Source organism: Myotis brandtii, unplaced genomic scaffold (assembly GCF_000412655.1).
Source record: "Myotis brandtii unplaced genomic scaffold, ASM41265v1 scaffold6959, whole genome shotgun sequence".
NCBI lineage: Eukaryota > Metazoa > Chordata > Mammalia > Chiroptera > Vespertilionidae > Myotis > Myotis brandtii.
In genome coordinates, this window is record NW_005370719.1 from 5,079 (window position 1) to 19,553 (window position 14,475).

A 14,475-nucleotide genomic window follows, 5' to 3' on the forward strand; every position below is an offset into this window, starting at 1 on the left:
CCCTTCCCGCTAGGTCTCGTATGATGGTATCCTGTCTTCACTACTCAATCAGGTGACCCCGTTTGTAACCAGGTGACCCCAATGTGCCCAGCTGTTGGGTATTAAAGGTGCCACTGTGGACAGGAGAGCCACCTCCTCCCCCAGGGCCCGACTGGACAAACGCTGGGCTGTTCTAACTGCGGCTCGGTGCACTGCAAGGGATTACCTGTCCCTCACATGGAGCCGTGTGCCGGGGATGGATGCTGAGCTGGAGCCAGCCATGCCGAGCCAACTGCGGGCTGTCCTTTCTGCGGATGGTCACGGGCTGGGGGGTGTGCGCAGGGAGGTCGGCAGCCTGCCCTCGGAAGTGGATCTGGGTTGAAGCGCAGGGGAAAGTCCCGAGGGGCTGGCATCTGTGCACCTGGCTGGGCCTGGGGTCTGTCTTCCTGCTCTGGGAACAGGGAAGTCCCTCCTTCCACACGCACAGCAGCTGAATGGACTAAATCACTGCAGAACAGTCTGTTTCCAAAGTTAAGGCTCTGAGGAGTTGCTGTAATGTGCATGTCACATGCATATCTGAGCTAAAATTAGGGGTGTCTGTACGCTAAAGGTGACTCCAGGGTTTCTGCATGATCACAAAACAGGGTACAACGAGCAAGCAGCGAAGTTCCCGTGTGGTCCTAGGAATGTGCTTTTACAACCAGTGGGAGAGCAGGGCGAGTTTTCCATGAAAAATTCAGCTTCGGAAGATGGGAGGCAGGGTTTCTCCTGTTTGAATACAGGCTGAGCACCTGTCCGCCTGGCTGTGGGAGCAGGTTCCTGGAGGATCGCATGCGGACGTGTTTCGGGGCAGGTGCCGGCAAAGGCTGCTGGTCAGAGCCCGTGGTCCCGGGTGGGGCTGCCGGAGGTGGGTGCTGACACGACCAGAAGGAGAGATGTCGGGGAGCAGGCTCCGCTGTCCAGACGGCAGTGCTGGAAGGTCTCTCGGCTCCGTCACGACGACGGAGGTGGAGCAGACAGCGTGTGGCGCGGGGCAGCTGGAGTGGGGCACCTGCCCATTTCGGAGGGCGGCTCTGTCCAGAGCAGCTGCAGCGGCAGGGGCGCAGTGGGGCTGCGAGTTGAAACGAAGGAGAAGGTTGACCCTGGACTGACTGCAGGGTCCCCTGACACTCACTCCTGCCGCCCTGAGAACAGCAGGCCCTCGGCCCACCTGGCTGTCCCCAGAAGGGAGTCGGGCCTGTAGCTCTGCGGGCTGTGCGGCTGTACACAGGAGGTGGCTCTCTTGTCCATGGGGCACCTCTAATACCCTGCACAGGTTTCTTCCCAGGGACAGCCCACCTGGGCCCCCTGAGGTCTGAGTGGAGCTGAGGGCTCCGGGACGCGGAGGTGGTTAGCTCCACTGACCGTCCTTCACAGGGTCGTCATCCAGTTCCCTACGGATCTGTCCTCAGGTTTCGCTCATCCCCGCGCAGTCTCTTTACAAACAACCTCACACCTGCTTTCTAGTATCTCCCAGAAATGCAGCCTCCTCCTCACAGTGCTTGCGCCCAGGGGAGAGGCAAGTCCATGATTCTGCACAGCCGGCGGCCCTGGCCCGGGAGGGTCTGACTTGGAATGCTGGGGGGAGCCGGGGGGAGGCCACGCTCTCATTTTATCAGTCCAGGGGCCCAGGGGCCTGGTGCCCTCCAGTCTGTCTTAGGGAATGACCATGATCTGTTCAAGGGGGACGTGCGCCCCAGTTCACAGCGAGCCATGTGGCGGCCCACGAGCTTGGGGGCCAGGTCTGCAGGCCGAGGGCCTAAGAGTCTCTGCAGAACCAAGTCTCTCACAGCCCAAGGCCTCTCGGCTGGGAAGGCGAAGCCACCGATTCCTGGGCAGCCCAGGGCGCTCCACCGTGGGGACACCATGTTGCCACCGATGGCTGGCTGGGTGAGGTCCCCCAAACCTCACAAGGTGCCTGTGGATCAGGGTCCTTGGGTTTCCTGGGGGCCACTCCTCCCAGAAGCCAGGCATCACCCGGGAACCACAGTTCAACGTCGCCGACGGGCTCCTTCTCACACAGGCCCCGGGGTCTCCTGTGGGAGGAGCCGCAGAGCTGAGGCTGGCCATGGGGCGCTAACAAGGGGTCGTGTCTAATGGCTACTGGTGGGGAGTAAAACGGCAAGGAAACCGCCCCCACTGGGCCGCAGGCTGCAGCAGGCAGTTGCAGGAAAAAGAGAAAGAAAGACTGTAACAGTCATTCCAGCTCCCAGCGGGAAAAGCCAAGAGGCCGTTTCTGAGGGAACCAGGGGCTCCACGCCCACCTGGCCCTCCGCCGGCCCCTGGGCTGGAGGGAGAGGAGGAAGCCTGGCTGCTCGGGCAGACCCGGGAGAGTGGTGCCCACGTGTCCACGTCTGACCAGTTTAATCGGTGCCATGTGACCGGTGGAAGGTGTGCTCTCAGGTTCACCGGTGCGTGTGGCTGTCACTCCAGGTGGCAGGTCCGGCTGCCGTGGCCGGACTGGGGGCAGGTGGCCGGGGAGGCAGCAGCGCAGCACGGAGGCTGAGTCTGGGAGTCCACGGAGGTCAGAGGTCGCCGCTCTGGGGCTCCACGTTGCGCATCTCCCTGGGGTGGCTGCGGGACAGCTTGGGGAAGCGGGAGGCCACCCTGGGCCGGCTGCTCTTGTTCAGTGGCTCTCCGGGCGGGGCGGCGTCACTGTAAGAAGAGGGGAGAAGGGTTAAGTGGGGCTCCGAGCGCAGGGACGGGACAGCGGAGCAGGGCTCACGGACAGCTGCTGCCCAGCTGGCTGGTGATGCAACACGGAGACACTGAGAGGCCACACTGTTAGGTACACTTTCTCTTTCCAAAGCACAGCTGTGGGGCCACCAGCTCTGGACCGTGTTTAAAGGCTGTGAGAGAAGGTACCAGCCATGGCCTTCACCCCTCCCCACACTCCACCCCTTTTTCATTGATCTTCCAGCAAAGGCACATTCCAGTCCGAGAAGAGAGAATGCTGTGGACACACTGCACGCACAGTCGAGAGGTGCAGCACAGACATGGGAGGGGCTGGGAGAATTCATCCTAAGAGGGTAGTCAGGGCAGATGCCAGTGTCGAATAAGGGCCTCCTCCCAGGGGGTCACTGACTGGTTATCACACACGGGGCGCGGGGCGGTGAAGAGGCGACAGGAGCGCATGTGCTGACCCACCCGTAGAGCCTGCGATGAGGACGCAGCTACAACCAAGTGGGGTCCGGGGCCTCCTGGCTCGGCTGTCAGCTGGAGCCTCAGAAAAGACCGAAGAGTAGGTTGTAGAGAAAGAGAAAGAGAAGCAACATTCGAGGACCTGGGTTACAGGGCTCCCTCAGCTGCAGCCGTGAGTGAGGGAGCTGCATGGTTCTCGAGAGATCGCTGGCCTGTGCGTGACCTGGGCACGTGGTCGGGGCCCTGTCATGAGACGGGGGAAGGGAAAACACAGTATTTCTCCAGCAACACGGGAGAGGTGGCGATCGGGGAAACGGAGCACACGGAGTGGTGATGTCAGTCAGGACACCGCGCAGGGTGTCCGTGTTCCCACCCGCCTCAGAGGCGTGGCGTATCCGCATGGGAAAAGGGTCGTGGGTTCATGTGGGAGGGAAGGGAGACAATGGTGCACACGTGGATAAAAACAACGTGAGGGGACGTGCAGCAGCACTCACAGCCGACATTGTAGTTCTGGGCGACCAGACAGGAGGTGGCGCTGAGTGGGCCTATGCGATGCTGTGATCTGTGAGTTTCTAAGGACAGGACTTAAAACACTCTTTTAGGGAGGGCATACCCTGCCATGTACAGGGAAACCCTGCAGGACATTCATGCCTTCCTTCATCCCAGGACCTCTCTCGAACACACAGTGGGAAGCGCTGTCCCAGTCATGGAGGATGGAACGGGGAACAAGGCAGGTTCTCCTGGCCCTGGAGCTCACAGGGGTGTTCGCATGTCATCTATATATATAAAAGCCTAAATGACTGAACGACCGTTCGACAGGTCGCTTGACGTGCACTGACCACCAGGGGGCAGACACTCAACACAGGAGCTCAGTGTGCTCCCACAGTGGTAGCACCGCTCAGCTGACCACTGGGCTCCAGACGCCGGGCTCACAGCTGGTGAGCACGCTGCGGCGGCACTACCGAGCGGCAGCAGTGACAGGCACAGAGGGGCCGGATTGAGCGGGAGCAGCGTGGCACCCAGCACAGACTCGGGCTCCTCCCTGGCTGCCTGCCGCTTCACGCACTACTACATCCCTCGGGGGATGTTGGACTGCTGGTTCCAATCCCCAAACTGGCCATCCCACATCCCCCAAGGGGTCCCAGATTGTTAGAGGGTGCAGCCAGGCTCAGGGACCCCACTGGTGTATGAATCCGTGCCCCAGGCCTCTAGTATAGTATAAAGGTTTAGGTTACAAATGCAGCCAGAGCCCCCCTGGGGGGCCAGCTGCCTGAAGATGGCAGGAAGTGCCCTGAGAGGGGCAGGGAGTGAAGGGCGCAGCTGAAGGCTCCCGTGGGGAACCCACAATCTGGTTGTGTTTTAAGTGGCTCCTGCCTGCTGGGCAGAGGGTGGGCTGGAGGGCCAGTAGTCTGGGCCCAGGGCGCACTCGGAGGATGGGCTGTGGCTGTGAGCGCAGGGCTGGTGAACTCTGACCTCCCACGGCTACCGTCACACACTGTGACACACTTAGTGGCTCAGGACCACACAGCTGTGATGCACTGTCCTACAGTCCTGGAGGGCAGACACCCAGACGGGACTTCCAGGGTGGAAGTCAGGGCGCATCTGTTTCCCCACCTTTTCCGGAACCTCCAGCTGGCGGTCTCCATCACCAAAGCCGCAGTACAGTACCCCCGATCTACCCCCCTCTAAGGACCCTGTGACCACACCGGGCCTGGGTAACCTCCCTCTTCCGAGACCCTGAGTCACAACTGCGGGGTCCCCTTTGCCACGGAAAGGGGCACATTCACGGGTCCCAGGGAGCAGGGTGCAGGCATTTTGGGGGTCATTATTCTGCCTAGCACAGATGCTTCTTTCCTTCCTTTTTACCAGCATTTATTATCGTTACTTCTTAACGTTGTATAACTGAACAGTCCTTACTCCAATGAACCTTTGTGAATATTTTGGTTTGAAACACTTTAAAGTACAGCAAAATATTTCATTGGTGGCTTAGGTGCTGCTAATCTGTGCATTTTCTTTTTTTTAACTTTTTTTACTTTTCAATTATAGTTGACATACAATATTACTAGTTCGAGGTGTAAAACATAGTGTTTAGACATTTATATGCTTTATGAAGTGCTCACCTATAAGTCTACAACCACCTGACACCATACATAGTTATTACGATATTATCGACTATATTCCCTGTGCTGTACTTAACATCCCTCTGACTGTTTTTATACCTGGCAATTTGTACATCTTAATCCCTTCACCTTTTCTCCTAACTTTTTTTACTTTTCAATTATACTTGACATACAATATTATATTAGTTCGAGGTGTAAAACATAGTGATTGGGGGGTAGGGGGGAGAGGTGGGCGGCGGCTCCTGCGCATGCGCCCCCTGACAAAAAACAAAACAAAACAAAACAACATAGTGATTAGACATTTATATGCCTTATGAAGTGCTCACCCATAAGTCTACAACCACCTGACACCATACATAGTTATTACAATATTATCGACTATATTCCCTGTGCTGTACTTAACATCCCTGTGACTGTTTTTATACCTGGCAATTTGTACATCTTAATCCCTTCACCTTTTCTCCCAGTCTCCCAAGTCCCCTCCCCTCTGGCAACCATTAATTTGTTCTCAGTATCTATGAGTCTGTTTGTTTTTATCTATTTACTAGAGGCCCAGTGCATAAAATTCGTGCATGCGTAAGGTCCCTAGCAGCTGCTGGCCGAGGCCTCCCTTTGTTCCACGCCGCCCCATCGTGGTCAGTGCGCATCATAGTGAGCGATCAAACTCCTGATGGGTCGAACTCCCAAGGGGACACTTTGCATATTAGGCTTATATATATAGAGATTTTGTTTGTTTTACTAGTAGATTCCACATATAAGTGAAATCATGTGGTATTTGTCTTTCTGTGTGTGACATATTTCACTCAGTACAAGAGTCATATTCTCTTATCTGTCTACTGATGGACACTCAGGTTGTTTCTATAGCTTGGCTATTGCAAATAATGCTGCAATGAACATATGGGTGCATATGTCTTTTTAATTTCTTCAGATAAATACCCAGAAGTGGGCTTGCTGGATCATGTAGAAGTGTTATTTTTAATTTTTTGAGGAACCTCCATACTGTTTTCCTTGGTGGCTGCATCAGTCTGCATTCCCACCAACAGTGCACAAGGGTTTTCTCTCCACCTCCTCACCAACACTGTCGTTTGTTGATTTATTGAAGGCAGCCATTCTGACAGGTGGGAGGTGATATGTGTGGTCTTAATTTGCATTTCCTGTTAGTGACATTGAACATCTTTTCATATGTCTATTGGCTGTCTGTTGACATATTTCACTCAGTACAAGAGTCATATTCTCTTCTTTATCTGTCTACTGATGGACACTCAGGTTGTTTCTATAGCTTGGCTATTGCAAATAATGCTGCAATGAACATATGGGTGCATATGTCTTTTTAATTTCTTCAGATAAATACCCAGAAGTGGGCTTGCTGGATCATGTAGAAGTGTTATTTTTAATTTTTTGAGGAACCTCCATACTGTTTTCCTTGGTGGCTGCATCAGTCTGCATTCCCACCAACAGTGCACAAGGGTTTTCTCTCCACCTCCTCACCAACACTGTCGTTTGTTGATTTATTGAAGGCAGCCATTCTGACAGGTGGGAGGTGATATGTGTGGTCTTAATTTGCATTTCCTGTTAGTGACATTGAACATCTTTTCATATGTCTATTGGCTGTCTGTGTGTCCTCTTTGGAGAAATGTCTATTCAGGTCTTCTGCCCATTTCTAATCAGATTGTTTTTGGAGTTTAGTCATATGAGTTCCTTACTAGTAAGTATTTTGGGTATTAACTCCTTAATGGATGTATCATTGGCGAGTGCCTTCTCCCATTCAGTAGGTTGTCATTTCATTTTGTCATTTTGTTGAGGTTTCCTTTGCTGCACAGACTGAGATTTGAATAGGAAGTGGTGAGATTACAGCTGGTACAAAATATGAGAAATAAGAAAAAGACTTGTATAATACATACCTCACTGGACCAAAACACTTTAAAAAACAAACCTAATTAAGATGAGCTCACTCTCCTGTCTCTCACTGCGTCCTGAGCCACACTGGGCTCTACAGGCAGAGAATCGCCTATGGACGGGCCCTGGGCTCGGGGCCAGGCCTCCCGGGGAGTAGGTGGCAGATCCGGCTCATCCAAGCCCAGTCCCTCTGAGCGAGGGAATGAGACACACCCAAAAGGAAGTGTGACCCCGCAGGGTTCCTTCCCTGGTCTTAGGGGTGGTTCTGTTTAGGATGATCTGATTTTCACGCCTCTCTAGGGACGCGGCTACTGTGCTCAGTGAGACTCCCCTTGTGTTGAGTTGGGGACAGTAGCTCAGTATGACGACAGATGAAATCCCTCTGCTGTTGCCCTGGGAGCCTGGGTGTGCTTTCCTTCTGAGTGCGGAAGGGAAGGAAACATCTGACCTTGACCAGGGCGGAGTCCCCCTCCCGAGAGCCATTTCTGCGGCCAGTCCAGCTGCTTGCCGCTTGGTCCTCCTTCAGAAGGGCATTTACCGAGGGCCCAGAGACAACATGGCCCTTTCTCCTTTCCGTGTTACCAATGCCTCTTCCTCCCCAAGTGCCCCGGAGGACGGGTGGAAGATGCTGGAAGGAATGTCCCCTCGCCCTGCGTAGGTGGGCTTACGTGTAAGTGTCCTTTAAACCACCCCCCTCGCACGGGGCCCGACCCTAAGCCTTGGCCATCACTGGGCGTGACAGGCAGGCAGGATGAGCCCTGCTTGCTGTGACCAGAGCCACTGGGCCTGACTTAGTGGCTTTTGGGGAGGGAGAGTCACAAGTCAATGGGGCCAAGGACAGCGGCCACTTCATTTTGTTTTTCAACCAATGGCACCGACTGTGTGGGAAGGCAGCCTGGGGCAGGGGGCAGGACGGGGCTCTGAGCCAGGTGCCCGCATCCAGTCACGGCCCTGCTGTCTTTGAGACTCATTCCCTTGTCTGTCCCATGGGGACGATGATCAGTGCTGTGACAGGGATGAGAGTGAACCCATGCAAAGCCACCTGCCAGCCGCATTTCCTTAGATAAGTTCCTTGCTCTCGCTGCTATAACAAAGATGGGTGGTTGTGAGCGTTATGTGGATAAAGCTGGGACAATAACCACTCAGAACTGTGGGCTTTGCCAGGTGCCATGCGAGGCCCTGTTGTACAGAGGTGAACAGGAGTCTGAGGAGTCCACAGCCTCGTTGGGGAGCAGGCAGGGTGGGCCCAGAGCAGACTGTGACAGTGGGACACGGTGGCTGCTTCACACCGGGAACACAGGGTGCTGAGCACCGGCAGTGAGAGGGCTTCCTGGAGGGGAAGAGCGAGAAGGACGGGCAGTGGGAGTTGGATGGTTCGCCGTGAGAGGGCTCTTTAGATTTGCCTGAAGGCTACAGCCCTGAGGTGGCTGTGTGGGCCCAGCGACTTCCCTCCCTGGAAGCAGGACTGACCTTGGGGCTGTCAAACACCCACGGCTGACTCAGTGAGTGCAGCTGGTACCCAGGGTGGACTGGAATGGGGGGGGGGTGCCAGGCACAGCTCAGTCTAAAGGTCAGAGCAGCAGTGACAAGGAGCTAAGCCCACTGGGGTTGGGTGAGTGGGCAGGACTATTGTAATAATCCCCACGAACAGGAGAGTGGATGGCGCCGAGGCTCCCGGAAGATGAGCTAGCTGGGGCCAGCTGAGTGCAGGCGCTGTGGCGGGTCCATAACTAGTGGGTGATGGGTGACAGGGCAGCTGACGAGCAGGGCTGGTGCTGTTGAAAGCGCTGAGCTGGAGCGAAGAGAGCGGGGACAGGACTCACTGGCACATATGAGGCCAAACCACAGGAAACTGACATTTATTTTCCAGGTCAAAAACCATCTAATAGTTTCATGGACCTGTTGGCCATTTGCATGTCTTCTTTGGAAAAAAAATGTCTATTCAAGTCCTTGGCCTATTTTTAAAACAGAGAAATGCAAAACCACAGTGATACTGCCTCACACCTGTCAGGATGGCTGGTATCTAGAAAACAGGACAGCGACTGTCGGTGAGGGCGTGGCAGACTCGGTGGGAAAGCAAAACGGTGCCGCCGCTCTCGCCAACGGTGTGGAGGCGCCTCACAACTCACAAAAGGGACTGCCTTCCGACCCAGCTATCCCACTGCTGGGTTTTATCCTAAGAACTGAAATCGGATCTCAGGGAGATCTCTGCCCTCCTACTCACTGCAGCGTTATTCACAACAGCCGAGATTCGCAAATCCCCCAACCCCTGGGTGGGCAAGTGGATAAAGCAAGTGTGGTGTGTGCACACAGTGGGACAGTCAGTCTGTGTGACACCTCGGAGGACACTGTGCTGAGTGAACCGAGCCCGTCACAGAAGGACAAACACCTCAACACCGCATCTAAGAGTCAAACTCACGGAATCAAAGGCTGGAGTAGTGGTGGCTGGAGGTGGGGAGAGGTGAGGGTGGGGAGTTACTAATCAACAGCCACAGGGTTTCAGTTGAGCAAGAATAAGCTTTAGAGATGTCACATAGCACGGTACCCACAGCCAACAGTAATGTGTGGTACACTTAAAATTTGCCAAGAGGGTAGAGTGCATGTTACATTCCTGGGGTTTAAGAGTAGTTCCTGCAGGCATGGGGTTGTGGGTGTGTGCAGCCTGGTGGGGGAGGGGGTTGGGGGATGGAGGAAGAGGAGGAGCCTTGGCCAGGCCTGAGGTGCATCCACAGAGCCCAGGGCATGTGCGGGAAGTTCCAAGGCAGAGGGAAGACCTCAGGTTGATGAGGAAAGACTTAAATAAGGGCCACTGATTTTTTTTAAACTAAGGCTCACTGGAGCCCTGCAGCCACTGCCTCCAATCCCATCACCTTCTCTGTCTTCGAAATTAAATTCTCACTCCTCACAGCCCGCGTTAGCGCCAACTCCCTGCCTCGCGCCCTGGTGAGACCTAGGGAGGGGCAGTGCCGGTTTACCCGCCGCTCGAGCATCAGGCCACAGAGAAAGCAGCTGCCTCTTCCCCAGCAGCCTGTGCTTCTGTGACACGGTGGCTCTGGGGCTGGGCAAGAGCCGAGCCGGTGAGCAAAGCACCACTGCATTCCCGACTCTCCTGACTGCTCAGTGCCGCGCTGTGTCTGCCCCAATTTTACAGACAAGAAAGGGGGGTCTGGAAGGCAGGAAAGGGCCTGTCCCGCAGAAGGGATTTCCAAAGGCCATGCAGTCATTGATTGAACTCCGTATGCCGAGTCAGAAAACCTGCATTCCTTCCGTTAGACGGGTTAGGACCTTGGGAAGATGCATGACCCTCCCAAGACTCAGTCCTGCCTGCCATTCACGTATCGTTGGCACATACGTCTTGAGCCTGTTAGCGTTAGGAATCGTGGTGGCTCTTTCGAGGCCCTGAGATAACTGACAAGAATGCGAGCAGCACGGGAAGTCTGGCAGAATTTTCGGAACCTGGGTTGCGTGCCATCAACATATCAAGGGACCCGGTAGAGGCTTTTTACAAAGACTTTACAAACTACTGAAATACAGCGAATTCCCAAATCTCCCATTCCCTCTTCCTCAGAGCCACCTCCTCAACGCCCTCATCGTCGGCCGGGGGAGTGGCTGCGAGGCCCTTTCTGGAACACAACCAGCCTCTTGGTCTGGATCCACCTGAGGTGGTCTCGTGTCCCAGCAGGGCCTCGGAGCTCCGGAGATGGAGAGAGGTGGTATTTGGTGGGGGGTTTGGAGACAACTTGAAGAAATGTCAGCGAACAAACGGGCAGTCAGCCTTAGGATGTGTCTGTCAGCGACGAGGGCGAGAGAACTGTGGGCCTGCCATCATGAAGACCTGGTGACAAGCACTGTTCCCGGGCCGGGGCTGGACCTGGTGCCGGGCTCTGGGAAGATCACAGACTCAGCTCTGGCCTTCAAGCTGCTCAGACTAGGGATCTGACTTGGGGGGCGGGCAGGGAACACAGCAACCACACAAGCCAAGCACGGCGCTGGGGTCAGAGGGAGCTGGGAGGACCGAGCACCGAGGGATGAGGAGGGCTCAGTGAGGACCAGGGAAGGAAAGGGCTTCCGAGCAGAGGGACGGCCTAGAACAGGCCCCAGGAGGAGAAAGACAGGTTGTGGTGAAGCTGCCGTTGGATGCAGGGCAGTGTTTGGGCCAGGAAGGCCACGAGATGGCAGACAGGTGAGGTCCATGCCCTCGGCTGATCCACTTTCCAGAGGTGCAGACCACTCAGCCAGTGGAGAGCCAGGGCTCAGCGTTTCCATGGGAACAAAACTCATGACATTCAGACTTGGGCAGTTTCCCCGTCACTGGGTCACTTCTATGACCAATATGCACGACCACTTTAGGTGCCACACTTGCCAACTAAGGACATGACACACATTCCACAGCCCAGCTGCCCCTATCTGCACTGTCGCTGATGCCGACGTGATAGAAAGCACAGGCTCTCAGAATAAAGGCCACTCCCTCAGCATCTGCACTGTCTTCACACGGAGGAGGCTGTCGGGACGGGCTCCAGGCCTCAGGCAGGATCTCAGAACCACTGTCTAGGTGACCCGAAAGCTCCCCCGGCCCCCAGGTCAGTGTGAAGGGGAGGCCACTTGTGGGGGCCCCGCATTCTTATCATGGGAAGTGGCCAGGACTGAGGCCCGGGCCCTTGTGCAGGGCTGTGACGACATGTGCAGTGTCCCCAGATTACACCTCTGTCATCTCTTACGCTCTCCTTCCTGCTTCCCCACATCGGCATATCCCCATGTAATAGGCAAGATGTGTCTTTAAATACCTTTGGCCTGTATGTAAAAATCCATAAACATGGGTTTAATACACATTAAAACAATAAAAAAAGACATTTCTAATGTATCACCATGGTTCACTTACCACCCAAAGGCAGGGTGAGTGTTCTCTTCTTCACAATGTGTGTTTTGGGCAGGTTAGATGCACCTCAGAGGCATCATGCTCCATGGAAGGAGCCAGACTCAAAGGCTGCACCGTCTGCCTCCACTTGTGACGCCTGGAAAAGGCCACGCTGCAGGGGCGAGGGCAGGTGGAGAGCGCGAGGGGCTGTCCAGAGCCGGGCCCTAGGGAATGCTGGGGAGAGGGAGCTGTTCCGGCTCATGGTGCTGGTGCTGGTGCATGACTCCATGCATTTGCCAACACACACAGAACTGTATACTAATAAAAAGGGGAACTCTGACCACATAAGTTATACCTCAATCTCAATAAGCTTGGCTGAAAAAGGCCGTCTTTTTACATTTCCGCTTTCCCAGCATGAGTGAGCGCCTCCCATTGGCCTGGGTCTCCGGGAGACAGTGACCTCTCCTTCCCGGGGTAGAAAGGGCAGGGCACTGGGGACAGAAGTCTTTGACTTGGTTGATTATGAGCTGAGCTACCTGGACAGGTCGCTGATGCTCCACTGGACTCGATTTCTCACGTGTAAGACGAGATCACAGTAAAAAGATAAATGGCAATTTAAAAATGGACAAAGGGTTTGACAGCCATTTCTCCAAAGAAGATATACAAATGACCAGTCAGAATATGAAAAGATACTCAACATCATTAGTCATCAGACACCACTTCACACCCACTAGGACAGTGGTTTTCAACCTTGGCTGCACATTAGAATCACCTGGGAATCTCTTTAAAATCCTGATTTCTGGGCCCCACCCTCCGGAACATTTGTTACTAATGTTGTGGCCCCACCCCATAACAAAGAAACAATTTCCGGAGGATGAGGCCCAGAAATCAGAATTTCAAAAAGATTCCCGGTGATTCTACTGTGCAGCCAAGGTTGAGAACCACTGCACTAGGGGCTGCTCTCAATAGGTCACACGATAGCAAGTGCTGGTGAGGACGAGGAGAAATCTGCTGGTGCGAGTGTAAAAGGGTGCAGCCGCTTTGGTTTTTGTTTAAATAAATTTTTACTTTTCAGTTACAGTTGACGTCCAGTATTATTAGATATTATTAGTTTCAGGTGTACACCCCAGTGATCAGACATTTATATAACGTGTGAAGTGATCATCCTTGATAAAGCTTGTACCCACCTGGCACCACACATAGTTATTACACTATTACTATTCCCTATGCTGTACTTTCCGTCCCTGTGACTAACTGACAATGTGCACTTCAATCCCTCACCTTTTTCACCCATCCCCCCGAGCTCCCTCCCATCTGGCAACTGTCAGGATGGTCTCTGTATCTGTGAGTCTGTTTCTGTTCTGCTTGTTCACTCATTTATTTTTTATATTGCACACATCAGTGGAATTATGGCATGTCTTCCTCTGTCTGACTTACTTCCCTCAGCCAATACTCTCTAGGTCCATCCATGTTGTTGCAGACGGCGATTTCATTCTTTTTAAATGGCTGAGTCACATTCATTGTGTATACGCGCCACTTCTTTACTGAGGTTGCTCCCATATCTTGGCTCTTGTAAATAATGCTGCAATGAACAGATGGCTGTGCGTCATTTTTTACTTAGTGTTTTGGGTTTTTTAAATACCCAGAAGTGGGCTTGTAGGGTCCTTCTTTATCCCTTATTACAGCCTTTGTTTAAAGTCTATTTTGTCTGGTATAGACATTGCTACCCCAGCTTATTTATTCATTTTCATTTTCACGAGATATCTTTTACCATCCCTTTCAGTTTATGGGTGTCTTTCTATCTGAAGTGTTCTGTGGACAGCATATGGAAGGTTCTTGTTTTTTTTTTTTTAATTAAATCTTTATTGTTCAGATTATTACATTTGTTCCTCTTTTTTCCCCCCATAACTCCCCTCCTCCCAGTTCCCACCCCACCCTCCGCCCTCACTCCCCACCCACTGTCCTCATCCATAGGTGCACGATTTTTGTCCAATCTCTTCCCGCATCCCCCACACCCTTTTCCCCCCCAAGAATAGTCCGTCCATTCCCTTTCTATATGTCCCTGATATTACAATCACCAGTTCATTCTGTACATCAGATTATTTATTCACTTGATTCTTAGATTCACTTGTTGATAGATGCATATTATTTGTTCACAATTTGTATCTTTACCTTTTTCTTCTTCCTCTTCTTAAAGGATACCTTTCAGCATTTCGTATAATACTGGTTTAGTGGTGATGAACTCCTTTAGCTTTTCCTTATCTGTGAAGCTCTTTATCTGACCTTCAATTCTGAATGATAGCTTTGCTGGATAAAGTAATCTTGGTTGTAGGTTCTTGCTATTCATCACTTTGAATATTTCTTGCCACTCCCTTCTGGCCTGCAAAGTTTCTGTTGAGAAATCAGCTGACAGTCGTATGGGTACTCCCTTATAGGTAACTGACT

General features: G+C 53.3%; 1 protein-coding gene across 1 annotated transcript in view; it reads right to left on the reverse strand.

The window, feature by feature from the left end:
- Window positions 1-8: 8 nt before the first annotated feature.
- The window catches only part of LOC102251878 (sorting nexin-29-like), a 136,059-nt gene continuing 121,592 nt past the window's right edge, over window positions 9-14,475 (reverse strand). The window contains exon 5 of the mRNA XM_014529776.1: window positions 9-2,673. Within this exon, the coding sequence (XP_014385262.1) occupies window positions 2,544-2,673 (130 nt within the window). The 3' untranslated portion in view covers window positions 9-2,543. The remainder of the gene's footprint in view (window positions 2,674-14,475) is intronic.